This window comes from Malaclemys terrapin, chromosome 17 (genome assembly GCF_027887155.1).
Source record: "Malaclemys terrapin pileata isolate rMalTer1 chromosome 17, rMalTer1.hap1, whole genome shotgun sequence".
NCBI lineage: Eukaryota > Metazoa > Chordata > Testudines > Emydidae > Malaclemys > Malaclemys terrapin.
In genome coordinates this window covers 5,274,469-5,292,993 of record NC_071521.1, presented here as the reverse complement: position 1 = coordinate 5,292,993, position 18,525 = coordinate 5,274,469, and the positions used below count along the sequence as shown (strand labels likewise).

General features: G+C 41.0%; 1 protein-coding gene across 6 annotated transcripts in view; it reads left to right on the top strand.

Annotated features, from left to right (window-relative positions):
* Positions 1–18,525, top strand: part of CNTRL (centriolin) — a 60,202-nt gene that overhangs the window by 25,483 nt on the left and 16,194 nt on the right. For all 6 annotated transcript variants that reach the window (XM_054007565.1, XM_054007566.1, XM_054007568.1 and 3 more), the window contains 17 exons: positions 359–579; positions 1,775–1,951; positions 3,192–3,326; positions 4,366–4,511; positions 5,124–5,331; positions 6,416–6,595; positions 7,009–7,188; positions 7,833–7,946; positions 8,438–8,582; positions 10,294–10,439; positions 15,172–15,352; positions 15,595–15,905; positions 16,596–16,804; positions 17,018–17,210; positions 17,645–17,775; positions 17,931–18,071; positions 18,182–18,308. In XM_054007565.1, coding sequence (XP_053863540.1) covers positions 359–579; positions 1,775–1,951; positions 3,192–3,326; positions 4,366–4,511; positions 5,124–5,331; positions 6,416–6,595; positions 7,009–7,188; positions 7,833–7,946; positions 8,438–8,582; positions 10,294–10,439; positions 15,172–15,352; positions 15,595–15,905; positions 16,596–16,804; positions 17,018–17,210; positions 17,645–17,775; positions 17,931–18,071; positions 18,182–18,308 — 2,945 coding nt within the window. The remainder of the gene's footprint in view (positions 1–358; positions 580–1,774; positions 1,952–3,191; positions 3,327–4,365; positions 4,512–5,123; positions 5,332–6,415; positions 6,596–7,008; positions 7,189–7,832; positions 7,947–8,437; positions 8,583–10,293; positions 10,440–15,171; positions 15,353–15,594; positions 15,906–16,595; positions 16,805–17,017; positions 17,211–17,644; positions 17,776–17,930; positions 18,072–18,181; positions 18,309–18,525) is intronic.

Below are 18,525 nucleotides of genomic sequence, written 5' to 3'. Positions count from 1 at the left end.
AGTTGGTTCAAGTAGTAAGTACAATTGAGCCACTAAGTAGTAATGACTTGAGTTGTACCAAAAATCTAACACTGTAAAATATGGGTGACTAATTTTTTTAAGCTAGTTTTCTCTTTCTCAAAAAAAATGGAGAAAATTTAGATTCAGCTAAATTAACTATGTTCTGATCTTCAAAACTTAACAGTTTGTGATGAACATCTCCTTTGTGGCATTTTTGATGTCTTGTATTCAGAAAAGTAACAGTATTCAGAAACTGCACTGGAGGATTAGGAATCTGTATTTTGTTCATCTTGTATTCCTTCATTTGAAATAAAGAACTCTCTTGCATACTCTAATTCCATTTTGTACCTTTGTGCAGGTCAAATAGCAGCAAATGAAGCACTGAAGAGGGATTTAGAAGGTATTATCATTGGGTTACAGGAATACCTTGAGAGTGTTAAGGGTCAGGCCAAGCAGGCCAGTGATGAATGTAAGGAGTTGCAGAAGGATAAGGAGGCTTTGCTGCAAAGATTGACTGAACTGGAGGAGGAAAGAAATCAGCTGGAAATAGTTGCCATGGATGCCGAAAACATGAGAAAAGTAAGATTTAGGAATACCTATGTCTTCCCAAAGCCAGATTTCTGGGAATAAAAATAGAAATTGAATTCTGAACTGCAAAACAAAATTTCCCTGGGACAAATTCTGCTCTCTTATATGGTAACTTCAGTGGGAGTTAAAACTGCAACTGAGAACAGAATTTGGCCTGTAATATTTAAAACATAAATAGCATACAGCAAATGGAGATTATTCTAAGGGGCAGTCAAGGTATATTTTGTATATTTTTGTTATGGTGGAACTCTCCCAGAAATCTAGACTTAAACTTTTGCTCCTCGGACCAAAGGCTGGTTTGCACTTACACTAGCACAAGTTGTTCCAACATCAGTATGACACATCTACACTAGGGTTTGCATCTATGTGGCTACACTGTTGCAAAAACAAACAAGTGTAGACAGTCTTGGATTGAGAATACTCTGCTGATTTATTCTAGCAACCACCTTTCCTGCTTGCTCTCTCCTTCCACCTAAGGAACCCTCCCCTTTTTAAATTGCACTTTCCACTACCCTCTCTCTCTACCAGTGGGTTGTGCAATTAAGTACCTCTGAGGCAGGTATCAAAGCTAGTCAGTGAAACCACCCCACAGGAGATGCTCTTGGAACAATAAGTGCTAAACCATCATTCTCAAAGCCAAAGATAAGTGACCACCACAGCGGAGCTTCCTCAGCCCAGAACCTGAACTAACTGATAATTCTCATACTCAGGTTTTCCACACCAAATAGTTACCACCAAGCTGATGGGTATGTCATCCAGTTGTTAAAGACCAATTTTATTGTCCTGCTAGGAGTAAAGTTAGACTTAAGAGAAACAAATGTCTGTGGCTCTAACCTGGAAGTTTTCTTATTTGTATTGTGGTGGGGAGGGGCTTTGTACAGTGCTTAGCACAACAGCACCCTAGACTCTACTCATATATATTTCTATCTACAGTTATATTTGAATGTCAACTACAACTAGCTCTAACTGTCCCTGACTATAGTGGTCATGAATGGTACCCTTACTCTGCTCTTCTAGATGTGGTAATAATTGTTAATCCCTGGAAACCAGGAGATAGCCAGGCAATGTGTTCCAGTAAATCCTGACAGTTGAATATGCTGCATTTGCTAGCATCAAGAAATTAACTAGAAATATGAACAGAATCATAAATAATATGTATATTTCTAAGTTGAATGTGCAATTTCAGGAAATTGCAGAGCTTGAATGTGCACTCCAAGAGCAACGAGAAGTAAATGAATCTCTTAGAGAGGCACAAGGGGATCTCAGTGCATATGAGGCTGAACTGGAGGCTCAACTTAAAGTCAGAGACATTGAAGCCAATCAACAGAAGGAAGAATTGGAGAGACTAAAACGACTTAGTCAGGTGAGAATAGAATTACTGTGACATGAAATGAAAATAGTTCTTTTTTTAAAGGGTAATCTAGCTTGAAAAACATAAGTGGACTTTACTCAGAGGTTTGTTTTTTTGGTTTTTAGATCTAGAAATACTTTTTTACCTTCTGTAAAAGCAGCAAAGAGTCCTGTGGCGTATTCACCCACGAAAGCTCATGCTCCAATACGTCTGTTAGTCTATAAGGTGCCACAGGACTCTTTGCTGCTTTTACAGATCCAGACTAACACGGCTACCCCCTGATTTTTTACCTTCTGGGAAGAATGAAAGTTCTAGGGAAGCTGTTCTTATCAGCTGTTTTTTTTAAAAGCCCTCTGAGTTCATGATGAAAATTCTAATATCCATGTTTTTGATGAAAACATTTTTGGCTATTTATAACACAAATTTCAAAATCCAGTTAATCCTGCTTTCAGATATCCATTTTAAGAGTTCTGTTAGTATATTATGCAAATTAGAAAACTTTTCCATCTCCTTCTTTGTTACTGTGATGGAAGTTTCCTTTGTAATATTCAGAAATCCCTTTATTTTAAAGAGCTCCCCTTTTAATGGTTTAAAGTAATGTATGTAGCAAGGAACTTAAACAAATATGAATGATAATTCCTTTATTAATGATGGGTCTTATTTTTGCATTCGGTAACTTCAAGTTTAGTAAGGAAATGTTCCTTACGTTCAAGTAGCAATTATGTTTCATAAGACAATGTAACTAGTATGGTTCATAGTTGCCATTTTGGTATAATTTATAACTTTTATCTGGAAAGCAAGATACAAATATTTTTGGGCTCTCCATGGAGAATATACTCTGAATAAAAACAGACTAGCAATTGTGGCTTTCCAGAAATACAGTTGGAAGAATATTGGTTACCCAAACATATAAAAGTGTCATTACCACAGTCTTCTGAAGTTTAGCATAGGGCTTGTCTGAAAATTGTCTTTCAAAATTTTCCCCAGATGTGCATCCTGGCCCATAGAGAATGGGGATATAAGAAGTCAAATACAGCTTTTAGACAAAATTTTTCAGTTTTTGTTAAAAACTGAAAAACTCCCTTGGAAAACGTTGAGTTTTTTGTTTTGTTTTCTTTTTATTTCATTAGCAATTTCAACAAGGGGATTTTGGACCAGTTCTAGTTTAGCACCTTTTATAATTCAGTTAATTTAGTTTTTTCGAAAAGTACAATTGTTCTGGTTTTTAAATCTGAAAACTTTGTTATTATAGATGGAACACTCAGCCCTGCAAGCTGAACTTGAAAAAGAAAGGCAGGCATTAGAAAATGCTCTTACCAAAGCACAAATATCAGAAGAGAAGGAACAGGAAAACAATAAGCTACTTTCCCAGCTCAAACAATTGCAGGTTAAATACTTATTCATTTTTTGTCTCAGAATTCACCTGATATCTGGAATGTTCTTTTTTTTCCCCCTAAAGGAAAATTAATATGGATTTTCCTCCTCTATGTACTCTGCGTCTGTTTGGGAATCTTACATAGCATCTGACTCTTTTCTCCCTAATGTTAATACTCCTAACCCAAAAGCCCCATGTTGCAGTCATCATCCTTCTGTTTTTGAGGTCTGAATTGAGCTATCAAGACTGCTCCATGATATTCCAGAGGGATTGGTTATTGTTTTATGTAAAACATGTCCGTCCTTCCAGCTCAGTGCATGTGGCTGAGAAAGAGGCTTAGTTATTCCAGGTTTCAGAACTGCTGAGCACAAGAGAGAAACTGAATATCAAGAGTCTGTTGGAGTAGGTTCTAGTTAAATCAGAAATTAAATTAAATTGGAGGTTGACTTACTACCTTACACTTCTTGTTTCCTGGCTTAGGGATAATGTGGATATGTGTATTTGTCCTTCTGTTGTCTGAATAAGTATTCCTTAGGGGAGCACCCCAGGTGCAAAAAGAAGTCTCTGCTCTCCAAAGTAAATAGTCAGCAACTCAGAGCCTCAGACAGACAACAGGGATACAAAAGGAAAGGTCCAGTTTTGTAAAGTGCAGACTGCTCCTGATTCTTGCTGAAAATTAGTTATGTTGGCTTAACTGAGTAATTTTGCTCTGTGTATTATCTTTGTACAATTCTAATTGTTGAAATTGGTGGCGGTTTGTTTTTTCTGAGAAGTATCTCACTGTTAAGTCCTAGAATGAAATGAGAATTCTATAGTTTGCTTGTGTTATCAGCTCCTTTATGGCGACAGGCTTAACTTATACAAAGATATATTTATTACTTCATTAGACTGCTAAGAAGGAGATGCAATACAAACAAGCCCATTCTTGAACTGGCATCAAAATATTTTCAATATTTAGGAGTAATTGCAAGGAAAGATGCATTTCATATTGGGAAAATATTTGTCAGATTCTAAAGTACTGGAATTTGACCCCTTAAATTTGGTTTTATAGGGAGACAATAGCCTTTTGAAACAACAGCTTAAAGATCTTCAAAATCAGCTAAACCATGCAGTTGACAACATAATTCATCCTGAAGAAGTCACAGCTCGTGTAAGTGAGCTCAAGAGAAAACTGCAGACAGGAATTGGAGAAATTAGGTGGGTAAAATAAACTCATTAGTAATGTCATTATATGAGTTGGTATGCACAGAAATAAGTATGTAGGAGTAACAAGATAGCACTCTTTCTCCACCTTTGTGTCAGAGTACAGCTCTGACACTGGCCCATAAATAACCCTGTTGCCATGTCCTGCATTCTATCCTCACAGTTACACACCCTACATCACTATTGTTAAATATAGTAGGTGGGGTATCCTGCCACCGAGCAGGAAGTGAGAGAGCAATCCTTTGCTCCACATCTGCTTAAATATCCTGTGTTGGCTCAGGAACCAAAAAGGCACCACTAGTTGAGTGCGACAGTTGGACCACTTGCCCCTAGATCTAGTGAGACCCAGCTGGGTGGGGTGTAAGTGAACAAGACATGCTGCTTTTCCTCTAGCCACACAGAGTGGGAAGGGGAGAGTTGGAGATAGGGACACACCTCTGTATACGGTTTCAGCCATAGGGCTGGGCCACTATTGAACTGTACCTAGTTGTATCAGCCACCTTAAATTCTTGCACTAGCATATTAGATTGGAAAAATCCCAGCATCTAACACCAAGAACTAAAATTATTGCTTTCTTTCTTATGAATTGCATTGTCTTTCTTTCAGATGCCATAATTCAACTGATATTTTAGGGAAAAGCCTTGCAGACCTGCAGAAACAATTTAATGAAATCCTTGCTCATTCACAGCAAGAAAAAGAGGAGGCATGGGCTAGACAGAGACAGTTACAAGAAGAGATGGCTTCTCAACAAGAGAAACTGGGAGATGCACAGGAGAAATATAGACAGGCCTGTAACAAAGCTGCAGAAGCAAGAGTAAGAGAATTGCAAGTTAACAAATGGAGAAAATTGAACTGGCAGCACAAGGATCAAATTTCACTCCCTACATAGCACTATAGCACTTTTTAAAAGTTCTTGGTTATATAGATGAAATATTTGTTTGTCTGGAGCAGGTTTGGGACAACTGGAATGTAGAGAGAGATATTACTATTCCATTTCAGATATGATAAGATAGGTTTTTTTTTTTTCTTTTTAATATGTGTAGTGTGGTTCTGATTTTCACCTAATTGCAGCAGTGCATGTTTCTCTTAAGTGGTAACTATCCATTAAAGGGAAATTATATAAACAGTTGAGAATTAAAAAAAAAAAAATCCTTCAGAAGTAATTTGACAGCTCTCACACTTTAAATAGATTCTGGCCACTGTAGGGATAAATGGATACATATGAACACTTTTGTTCTCATGTCTTACAGTAGACTTGCCTTACGCACAGACTCCTTATTAATTTTTTTTTTTTTTTTTTTTGCATCAAAAATATGATGCAAATGTATGGAGATGCTGTTTGTAGAGACAATGGCTTAATATAGGCATCTGTGCACTGATATGCTGTGTGCCCCTTTGTACTCTTCTGAGATCCTTTATTGCATAGAGCTTGCAAAAGGTTTTCATTTTTGCATAAATATCTCAGAAGAATTTTCTCATTCTTCCAAAAATTAATAGGGATACACCAGAAAATGGCTATCTGGTGCATGCAACAGCTGTGGAGTCGATTGTGTGCTGTCTTTATGAAGTGTACTTGATTATATGCCTAGCCAGTGTTTGGACTATAGAATATATGGGGAACAAAGAAAAGTAAATACAAGTAGAAAAAGTAAAGATTATGGGTAAAAATTTCAAAAGCTCTGAAGTCCCATTTTCAAAAAAGTCACTTAGGTTCTCTTAAAATTTTACTCTATTGAAGTCATGATATGGTAGTTGTCAATCTCTTTGATAAATAGCATTCTGCTAATTGCATGTTTTGAGAAACAGATATTTTAAAGCATCAACAAGATTGTGAATCAAAATATGCATTGTGTAGGCTTCTCTTTCATGTTGTTCATTGTAATTTATTTAAACTGCAGATTAAATCTGAGAAGAGGCAGAATGAGACTAGAGTTCATCAGCTAGAGAATGAAATCCAGCACTTGCTTGCAAAAATAAAGAGTATGGAAGAAATACAGGGCCTTGCAGATCAACAACTTCAAGAAGCTGATGAGGAGAAGGAGAAAATTCTTACCCAACTGGAAGATTTAGAGAATAAGGTGGGAGGTAGATAAGCAAGAAGAAGCACACATGCTAAACTCCGTTAGCTGAATGGGGGGTGGGGGGAACACACCACCCACCCACCCACACCCCCTTTATAAGTGTTTTGGCAGTTTTGATTTCTAGGACTGTTACCTGGGACTTCAAGTGTAGATGTTGATTGTTATCAGTGATGTTAGTTTGATTCTGACTTTAATTAAAAAAAAAATTGATGCAAAGCATCTCAAAAATACTTTTAAATGAAAAATAATATGAGATAACACTATACAAAATGGGGCATAGTGACTCCTGTAGGCTGTAAGGTAAAATGTCCTGTAGAGACATCAGAAGAAAGCTATAAAATATTAACAATGTAAAAACAGTACAGGATAAAAACTCTTACAAAAACATACATCTATTTTCCCTATTTCAGAAAAACTTAGGTGATGCCAGGGCCCAAAAGCAAATTCTTGGCCTAGATAAAGAATTGAAGGAATTAAGAAGAGCAATAGCCACTTCGGATAAACTGGCAACCACAGAGCTCTCCATTGCCAAAGATCAGCTAAAGTCTCTCCACGGAACTGTTCTCAAAATTAACCAAGAGCGAGCTGAGGTAATTCAACATGTTTATAATGTTTACTAATGCTGTTATAATTGGAGGGTTCTTGGTGTTTCCTTTATCCTGTGGAGTTTAAAGCTCAACCACAAATCCTCACACTGGACTGAAACTTGGCACATAAGGTCTCAGTCTGGGGGGCAAGTCTTATTTATTGTAAAATATGTAAATAGTTGATGTAGCCTGGGAAGGTAGTGTGGGTAATTTCCAGGTTGGATAACTTGTCTCATTACATTCTGAAAGCTTTCGAATACATCATTTTTTACAAAGATTTGAATAATAGCCATTTAACAAATGAAAAGCAGATTGCAGTAATATTGTGACTTAAGGTCATAATAAATTAACAGGAACAGATACAATGTAAGTAAATTCTTAAGATTTCAAGTTATTCAGGTCAGGAACCTTGTCTCCATATTTATAAAGTACCTATAAGTGTGGGTATTTATCTAACGTGTGAAAAAAGAAACAGAATCTGTTTTTTCATGTAGATAATAGGAATGAAGAAAAAGGTGAAAAAAGAAATAAAGAAAGCAGTCCAGCATGATTGTTTATTACTATGCTCTTCTCAATGCTGTATGCTCATCAGCAGCTCTGTAAAATAAGCTTTTAAAATTAAAGGTTTGCTCTGTTTATTGTTGTAGGAATTTCAGGAAGCAGAGAAGTTCTGTATGCAGGCAGCTCGTGCAGCTCAGGATCTTGCCCAAGCAGAAGCAGAAATAGAATTGTTGCAGAGACTTTTAAAAGAAAAAGGACAGGTAAATTGATGTACAGAAAAACCTACTACAAGATATGAATGCTAAAAGGGGTAAAAGTGAAATATGCAAAGATCAATTTGAACATAGGTGCATGGTTAAATGAATATCTGAAACAGCCTACCATAATTAATTAGTCCTGCCACGTCTGCAGGGGACTTGACTAGATGATCTCTCGAGGTCCCTTCCAGTTTTGATTATATGATAACTTCTTAAATTACTGACTTCCTAATTACAATTTTTTTTTTTTTTAAACTTAGTGCTGGACTTTTCCACATACTCATTTCTGTTAGTCCAGCTGATTTTCTCTTATGACTATCATTTATTAAAATGTCTTTAGGTGGGTAATTGCATAGTCACAATCATTTGGGAGGAGAAGGGGAAATTAATTCACATGCTGAGTTTATGAATTTTTTTATTTAATGAGATGTGTTTCTAGAATAGGCTTTATAAATTAGACCGAGTTTTGATTTTAAACTTTTTTTTAAAAATAGTTTCAGTATGAAATGGAAAAAACTGATGCCGGAGCTGTTGCATCAAGTTTTCAGAAGTTTGAGATTGATAAATTAAACCAGATTCTGAAACGTCAGAGAGCAGAAATTGACCGACTGAAAAGCTTATTAGACAATGCCAGGGCAGGTAATACTTTCTTTTTTTGTCTCTCTGCACCTTGCATTCCAGCACATGCTTAAAGGAAATACATTTCTACCCCATGTTTCTCACCACCTGCTCACTTTATATACCCGGGGATGTATTCAAAATACTAACAGTCCATTCTGTGAGGCTTCTGAAAGCGGGTTTCTAAGATGCACACTTTGTTCCTAGACAGGGTTTTTCTGGTTTGTTTTTTACTTCTGGGGGGAAGCAGGGGAAGAGAAGGGTATGGGTGTATGGAAGTGAAGTGAGCAGGATGTAGTAAGTTTGCACTTCCATAATGTGCTTATTGTGCATATAATGCAGTTATGTAGCTTCTTTCATCCAGGATGAAGGATCTTGGTTCTTATGGTATTTTGCAAATATTATTGAATTAAACCACACACCCTGCCTGTGATAGAGGTGCATACTATTATCATCACACCCACAGATGAGGAAATGGTACTTAACCTCTGCAACCTTGACCAAGGTCTCACAGCACATAAGTGGCAGACCTAAAAAACAGTCTAGGAATACTGGTGCCCAACTTTATTGGCCAAGCCACATTAACTGTGTTACACATTCAGTAGATATTTCAGAAACCTAGCTCGTAGCTGTGGCGGGAGTGTGGAAATCACATTTCACAACTGGTATCAGAGGTCTATTCATGAACAAGTGTAATGAAAAAGAAAGAATTTAGAAGCATTTTAAGTAATGTCAAAAGTCTTAAAGTTCCCTCTATATTTAAGTACCCTATGTACTTGTTCATAAGCCGAATTTTTTTTAGTAAAAAAGGGAAGCATCAGAGAAAGGGGTTGGCTTATGAACGGGTATAGAGAGAGAGAGAAAGGTGGGACACAGCACCCCCCCTACCCCAACAGAGGGGGCAAGGAGAGACAGCAGAGCCAGAAGTGAAGAGGTGGGGCCAGAGTCTCTCCGCTTCTGGACACGCTGCTCTCCCCGCAGCCTTTGAAGCAGCTGCAGCTCCGGGGCTGGGCTGCGGCCGCCCAGCCTGCCAGAGCAGCTCCAGTCAGGCCAGAGACATCCTCCCCTGGCCTGCCCCAGCTAAGGTGGGAACGGAGAGGATGGGGAGAATGCGGGGGTGGTCACAGGGGTTACTCTCCTGACCCCCAGCTTTTCCCCGCCCCCTCCACCTCCCAAAATTTCCCCACCAGTTGCTGTCCCGGTCCATCAGGGTAAACCACTGGCAGGCCAGGACACTTTGTTTACTTAGGTTTACCTCCATGCCTGTGGACACTCGAGGTAAACAAACCATCTCGGCCCGCCAGCAGCTTATCCTGGTGGCCCGGGAGCCAAAGTTTGCCGATCCCTGAATTATAGGGTCAGCTTATGAATGGGTCATAAAAAAATTCCATTTTTACTTCTCCATCTTGCGGGGGTCAGCTTATAAACGAACTGGCTTATGATCGAGTATATACGGTACTAAATTACTGTGTTTCTGATCTCACATTTCCTTCATCTAAAGATGAAATTACTGTGTCTGGTGTTTATTTGAAGTGTTGGGTAATAACTTCAGTATATTTTGCTACTGGTATGAAATAACAGAAATAAAATGTATTGGGGTGTGGCGGACTTTAAATTGGCATTTTCATTATCTTAAATATATAGACCTGTGGGTACCTCCATAACTATAATAGAGCATTCAGCTTTACTGAAGTACATTCTAAGATTATGTAACCATGTTATTCTTTTACAGGTAACAAGGATGAAATAGACAATTTACTGGATGAAATTGCAGCACTCAGAGATGCCCTTTCTTACCAGAATGATTACATCACCAGTATAGCAGATCCATTCAAAAGAAGGGGATATTGGTATTATATACCATCATCATCACCACAAGTATGAAAACTAACATGGGATTTTGTGGAAAGTAATTTGATATGGAAAAATTCTATTATGAACCTCATTAATATTTGGAGGAGGAACTAGCGGGAAAGCTGATGGGTGTAAAAAAAAGACAAATGTTGGAATACCAACTTTAACCTTTCATACCTCATATTCTGTACAAAAAGTATGTTTCATAATACAGGTGCTTAGAACCTGGTTAATTTGGGTTTTTGTCTTTTCAGCACATAGTCATAGACTTTAAGGTCAGAAGGGACCATTATGATAGTCTAGTCTGACCTCCTGCACAACGCAGGCCACAGAATCTCACCCACCCGCTCCTGTAATAAACCCCTAACCTATGTCTGAGTTATTGAAGTCCTCAAATCATGGTTTAAAGACTTCAAGGTGCAGAGAATCCTCCAGCAAGTCATGCATGCCCCACGCTGCAGAGGAAGGTGAAAAACCTCCAGGGACTGTGCCAATCTGCCCTGGAGGAAAATTCCTTCCTGACGCCAAATATGGCGATCAGCTAAACCCTGAGCATATGGGCAAGACTCACCAGCCAGATACCCAAGAAAGAATTCTCTGTAGTAACTCAGATCCCATCCCATCTAACATCCCATCACAGGCCATTGGGCATATTTACTGCTAATAGTCAAAGATCAATTAATTGCCAAAATTAAGCTATCCCATCATACCATCTCCTCCATAAACTTATCAAGCTCAGTCCTGAAGCCAGATACACCTCTGTCCCAATAGAAGGCTGTCCTTGGGAGCCAAAAAAAAAAAAAAAAAAAAAATCTTACTGCGTTATAGGTGAAACTGTGTTATATCGAACTTGCTTTGGTCCGCCAGAGTGCACAGCCCTGCGCCCCTGGAGCGCTGCTTTACTGTGTTATATCCAAATTCATGTTATATCTGGTCGCATTATATCGGGGTATAGGTGTATGTCTTTTGCCCCCACTGCTCCCCTTGGAGGGCTGTTCCAGAACTTCAGTCCTCTGATGGTTCGTCTAATTGCAAGCCTAAACTTCCCGATGGCCAGTTTGTGTCCACATTGGTACTGAGCGTAAATAATTCGTCTCCCTCCCTGGTATTTATCCCTCTGATATATTTATAGAGAGCAATCATATCTCCCCTCAGCCTTCTTTTGGTTAGGCTAAACAAGCCAAGCTCTTTGAGTCTCCTTTCATAAGATAGGTTTTCCATTCCTCGGATCATCCTAGTAGCCGTTCTCTGTACCTGTTCCAGTTTGAATTAATCCTTCTTAAACATGGGAGACCAGAACTGCACGCAGTATTCCAGATGAGGTCTCACCAGTGTCTTCTATAACAGTACTAACACCCAGTGGTGAGCTGGAGCCGGTTCGCACCGGTTCACGGGAACCGGTTGTTAAATTTAGAAGCCCTTTTAGAACCGGTTGTCCCTTTTGGGACAACCGGTTCTAAAAGGGCATTTAAATTTAACAAGCACTCCCCGCCGCGGCCCCAGCTCACCTCAGCTCTGCCTTCTCCCATGAATGCTCCGCCCTGCTTCTCCTCCCCCCCGCTTCCCGCGAATCAGCTGTTCGCACTGGAAGCCTGGGAGGGCTGAGAAGCAAGCAGGCTTCCCGCTCAGGCCCAGGAAGACGGAGCTGAGGTACAAGGAGGGCCATGCGCCGGCCACAGCCCTAGCCGGCCCCGTGTCCCCGGCCACAGCCCTGCTGCCCGGACCTGCGTCCCCGGCCCCCCAGCCGCGGCCCTGCTGCCTGGCCCCCCGGCTCTGGCCGCAGCCCTATTGCCCAGCCCCGCGTCCCCGGCTCTGGCCGCGGCCCTGCTGCCCGGCCCCACGTCCCCGGCCGCCCGGCTCTGGCCGCAGCCCTGTTGCCTGGCCGCCTGTCTCTGGCTGCGGCCCTGCTGCCCGGCCCCGCGTCCCCGGCTCTGGCCGCGGCCCTGCTGCCCGGCCCCCCGGCCGCCCGGCTCTGGCCGCAGCCCTGTTGCCTGGCCGCCTGTCTCTGGCTGCGTCCCTGCTGCCCGGCCCCGCGTCCCCGGCCGCCCGGCTCTGGCCGCAGCCCTGTAGCCTGGCCGCCTGTCTCTGGCTGCGGCCCTGCCGCCCGGCTCTGGCCGCAGCCCTGTTGCCTGGCCGCCTGTCTCTGGCTGCGGCCCTGCTGCCCGGCCCCGCGTCCCCGGCCGCCCGGCTCTGGCCGCAGCCCTGTAGCCTGGCCGCCTGTCTCTGGCTGCGGCCCTGCTGCCCGGCCCCGCGTCCCCGCCGCCCGACTCTGGCTGCAGCCCTGCTGCCCAGCCCCGCATCCCCGGCCGCCCGGCTCCTACTGCGGCGTGACACGGTCCGGCCGCGGCAGTGGCCATGGCCCTGCATCCCCGGCTCTGGCCCGACCCCGCGGCTCCAGCCGGCTGCCCTCCTGGCTCTGGCCACAGACCTGCCCGGCCCCGCGGCTCTGGCCGCCCGGCTCCCACCGTGGCCCTCCCCGGCTCCCGCCGCGGTCGGCCGGCCACCCAGCTCCGCGGCTCCCACCGCAGCCCTCCCCGGCTCCTGCCACAGCCGGCCAGCCACCCGGCTCCCGCCATGTCCTCCGGCCCCGCATCCCCGGACTGTAGTGCTGCCAGCCACGTCCAGGCAGCGCGATAAGGGAGCAGGGAGGGGGTGTTGGAGAGAGGGCAGGGGAGTTCGGGGGTGGTGGGGAGGTGGATAGGGGTTGGGGCTGTCAGAGGGCAAGGAACAGGGGGATTGAATGGGGGCAAGGGTCCCGGGGGGACAGTCAGGAAGGAGCAGGGTTGGATGGGGCAGAGGTCCCTGGGGTGGAGAGGCATAAAGGAATGCGGGGGTTGGATGAGGCAGGAGTCCCGGGGGGTGGGCCGTGACCCCCTCGTGGGGTGTGGAGGAAACCGGCTATTAAGATTTTGGCAGCTCATCACTGCTAACACCTCCTTATCTCTACTGGAAATACCTCGCCTGATGCATCCTAAGACCGCATTAGCTTTTTTCACAGCCATATCACATTGGCGGCTCAGTCATCCTGTGATCAACCAATACTCTGAGGTCCTTCTCCTCCTTTGTTTCTTCCAACTGATGTCCCCAGCTTATAACAAAAATTGTTGTTATTAATCCCTAAATGCATGACCTTGAACTTTGCACTATTAAATTTCATCCTATTACTATTACTGCAGTTTACAAGATTATCCATATCTTCCTGTATGATATCCCGGTCCTTCTCTGTATTGGCAATACCTCCCAGCTTTGTGTCATCCGCAAACTTTATTAGCACACTCCCATTTTTTGTGCCAAGGTCAGTAATAAAAAGATTAAATAAAATTGGTCTCAAAACCGATCCCTGAGGAACTCCACTAGTAACCTCCCTCTGGCCTAACAGTTCATCTTTCAGTATGACCCATTGTAGTCTCCCCTTTAACCAGTTCCTTATCCACCTTTCAATTTTCATATTGATCCCCATCTTTTCCAATTTAACTAATAATTCCCCATGTGGAACCGTATCAAATGCCTTACTGAAATAGAGGTAAATTAGATCCACTGCGTTTCCTTTGTCTAAAAAAAATCTGTTACCTTCTCAAAGGAGGAGATCAGGTTGGTTTGGCACGATCTACCTTTTGTAAAACCATGTTTTATTTTGTCCCAATTACCCTTGACCTCAATGTTCTTAACTACTTTCTCCTTCAAAAATTTTTCCAAGACCTTGCATACCACAGATGTCAAACTGACAGGCCTGTAGTTACCTGGATCACTTTTTTTTTTCCCCCTTTCTTAAAAATAGGAACTATGTTAGCAATTTTCCAGTCATATGGTACAACCCCTGAGTTTACAGATTCATTAAAAATTCTTGATAATGGGCTTGCAATTTCAAGTGCCAGTTCCTTTAATATTCTTGGATGAAGATTATCTGGACCCCCTGATAATTTAGTTTAATTCTGATTTAGTCCCAGTAAGCTGTTCGAGTTTGGCTTCTACCTCAGATGTGATAATATCTGCCTCCATATCCTCATTCCCATTTGTCATCCTGCCATTATCCCTAAGGTCCTCATTAAAGACTGATGCAAAGTATTTGTTTAGATATTGGGCCATGCCTAGATTATCCTTAATCTCCACTCCATCCTCAGTGTTTAGCGGTCCCACTTCTTTCTTCATTTTCTTCTTCTTTATTTGGCTATAGAATCTTTTACTATTGATTTTTAATTCCCTTTGAAAGCTCCAACTCTACATGGCTTTTGGCCTTTCTCACTTTATCCCTACATGTTCTGACCTCAATAGGGTAGCTTTCCTTGCTGATCCCTCCCATCTTCCATTCCTTGTAGACTTTCTGCTTTTTCTGTAATCACCTCTCTGAGATGCTTGTTCATCCAGCTTGGTCTACAACTCCTGCCTATGCATTTTTTTCCCTTTCTTGGGATGCAGGCTTCTGATAGTTTCTGCAACTTTGACTTGAAGTAATTCCAGGCCTCCTCTGCCTTTAGATCCACAAGTTCTTCAGTCCAATCCACTTCCCTAACTACTTTCCTTAATTTTTTTAAGTTAACCCTTTTGAAATCAAAAACCCTAGTCAGATCTATTTTTATTTATCCTTCCATTTAGTTTGAACTGAAGTAACTCATGATCACTCGAACCAAGGTTGTCCCCTACAACTATTTCTTCTACGAGGTCTTCACAGTTAGCAAACTGGTCTTCAATCAGATGTTTATTTTTCAATATTTGTTACTTCTAGAATTTAAACTTGCATTGCTCTTTGGGTTTTTAGGTCTCAACTCCTGGTTCTCACAGCACAAAAGACTCTGGAGTTGGCTTACAGTATCCTGTCTCATCCTGGCATTGCCAGGGCAGGCAAATCAGGAAGGAAGACTGTGTCTCACCCACTGCAAAAGGATGCTGGGTTTATTCCCCAGTCAGGAGTGGGTTCTCCAAATCACATTCCAATAAAGGTATGTTAGTATGATCATACTATGATGTTTAGAGAAATACAAACTGCTTATTTATTTAAAGTTCAGAGTGAATTTTCTGAGCATTAGTGACTGGATTTAAAAAATATATTTTATTAGCGTTGAGCTTTTTATTCAGTCTGAATACTTAACATAACTGCTGATTAGGGCCTTTCTTTAGGAGATGTATAATTAATAATGTTAACTAAAAAAGAAATTACAATTTTGATTTTTTTTCTCTAAAGATGGTGAACAAGGAGAAAATAATGGAGGAGATGGTGAAATGAAAGCTCCCAGTGACTCTCCCTTTGTAGCGCCTCCTGGTTCAGTTATTTATACTGTCCTTCCAGATGGTGCCCCTGTACCTCAGGGGACTGTAGTTTATGGACCTCCTCCTGTACCAACCAACGGTAGACCAGTTGCTCCTGGAACAGTTATCTTTGGACCACCTCCTGCTGGAGCTCAGTTTGTTTATGGCCCTGTACCTGCTAACTTTTCTGTCCCTCTCATTCCTATTGGAGTGCTTCACTGCAATGTGCCTGAACATCATGACTTGGTACGTGTATGGCACAGGCCCAGCTGTATACACTTGACTCAGAATAGGTGGTAGTGTTTGGTTTTGAAAATAAAGTTGTAAAACTACAAACTACACAAATATTACTGACTCTACTTATAAACATCTCTAACTTTTTTCCTCTAGCTAACAGTGTTCATTATTCCATCTAATCATTTAACGGATTAGAGATTTGAAAGCGTAAAAAGGTTTCACTTAAATCCATATGCTCCTGCAGAGTATCCTCTTCACTTTAAAAGTTTACTGGGAGACAGTTCCTAAGGATATGTTTTTCAAAAGACTGCACAGGAATTTGTTGGGTGGTGTCTGTTGAACGGAAGATATACAGTTGGAGTTATACGGCCCAGCAGATAAAGACACAGGCCTGGAAGTAATAAGATGTGACTTTTAGTCATAACCCTGCAGCTTGTTCACTGTTATATCTTGGGTAAATCTCTTGATCCTCAGTGCCTCCATTTTTCCATGTGTAAAATAGGGATATTGATATTTCCTTGCTTTTCTGAAGTGTTCTGAGATCTACAGACTAAAAGTTTTATATAGTCCCACAGCACAGGAATACAGCAGCTCCTCTAGTTTCAAACAACATTATTAGCTTTGCCTTGGAACATATTTGTTATGGAGGATTTTGTGGAGAGTCAGTCTTGTTCTAACTTTGTATTTGCGTGCATTCAGGAGAAGGAAATCTCAAGACTAGAAGATACTGTGTATCATTTAAGGTCTCAGAGATGTGAATATAAGTGGACAGGAGTATCTGAGTATAAACATAATAAAGAGATGGAAAAATTGCATCAAAACATTGAAGATCTCTTGCATGAAAGGGAAGAGCTGGAGAGTGAAGTAGCAGAGCTACGTAAGACAGCCCAGAAACGCAGTAAACGCAAGTAAGAGTAGATATTATATGCATTTAAAAGTATGCCTGTTAAAAGATTAATAGACTTTTCAAAATCTGTTAGTAAAGATGGTTCCACTGTATTACTATGCATAACTTATGTTTCTGTAGTCTCTGTGTAAGAGAGTACACCTTTTGAAAGATTGGTCAGACCTTTTGCATTTGACTTCTGAATTAACTAATTAATCCCCTCCCTTTCTTTTAGGGACTTCATTGAAGGACATGTTGACAGTCTTATTATAGAGCTAGAGTTAGAAAAATCTCTCAAACATCACGAAGACATTGTAGATGAAATTGAATGTATAGAAAAGACTCTTCGAAAACGACGGGCAGAGCTCCGGGAAGCAGATCGACTTCTTGCGGAAGCTGAAACTGAACTTGAAAGTACCCGGGGAAAAGTAAATTGTTCTGTATTCTATCTGTTCGGTTTAAGGAAGATATTTGTGTTTAAGTGGGTAGAATATTCATTTTCATGGTGCAAGGCAGATGCAGCCAAGGATGGTTAGATCTGAATCTAAAATTGTTCATTTGCTTTGATGAGAGGGAGATGTGAAGGCAAGTTCTTATTCATTATTTTAAGTATAAATGGCAACTATCTGGGTTTCTGTGAAGAACTTTATAAAGTCAGGGGAAATTTTCATTTTATGACTTCGTTTTTGCATATTAATCAATCACCCCTCCCTCCTCATTACTAATAAACTTCCCTCAAACCAAATGTGCCAATTTGCCATACTTAGATAGTAAGCCTTTTTATTTAAGTGACACCACCAAATGGAATTGCTGTGAATCTCGTTTCAGTAACTTTAAAAAAAAAATCTATTTCTTTTTCTAGACCAAAGAAATTATTCAGAAGTACAATTATGCCAAGCAACACTTGTCTCGTACTGAGACTGATGCTGAGGAGCTAGAGCGAAGAGCTCAGGAGATGGCTGTTAAGCTTGTGAAAGCAGATCATCAGTTAAGGTACATTTGGTTTATATTTCGTATTTCTGGTGCAGATTGTAATGTAGATTCATGAAATGGAAGGAACAAAAGAAGGTGTGTTTCATGTTTGAAAAATATGATGTTGCTTTCAGAGACCTAATGCTGTCCTATTCTGAGAAATGAATGTATTTCAGGTTACTTCAGGCAGATACGAGGGATTTAGAACAGCACAAGACTAAACAAGAAGGTATCTTGAAAGAAATCAATAAAGTTGTGTCTGCAAGAGATTCTGAGTTCCAGTCCTTAAGCCAGAAGATAGAAATGTTGACTGAAAGGTAAGTATTTAATTTATTTTAAACATACATTTAGTTCATCTAATGGCAAAGTGAAGGGACTACCTAAGTGTTCTTCTTGAACATATTTTAACCCTAAATTTAATCATTAGTCTTCAGAAGCTGCAGGAAGATATTCAGGTTGCAGAAGGTAATGAAGATCATCATCTCCAAATTCTTAAAGAAGCAGAAAATATTCTTCAAGGCAAAAAAAATGAGCTGGAAAGATTGAAAGATCAGGTAAGTTTTTAAAGGGGGGGGGGGAAACATAATCCATTATGTTCTTGATTTTTATTTTATTTTTTTTGTCAGAAGCACCTAATTTTGTAGGTTTATTTTAATATCAATATCTCCTCAACCTGAAGTTAATACTATTTTTAAATGGCTAGTCAATACATATTACAAATTAAATACTATATGCACGTGCTCCTAAGAATGTTCACTATACACCAGCGCA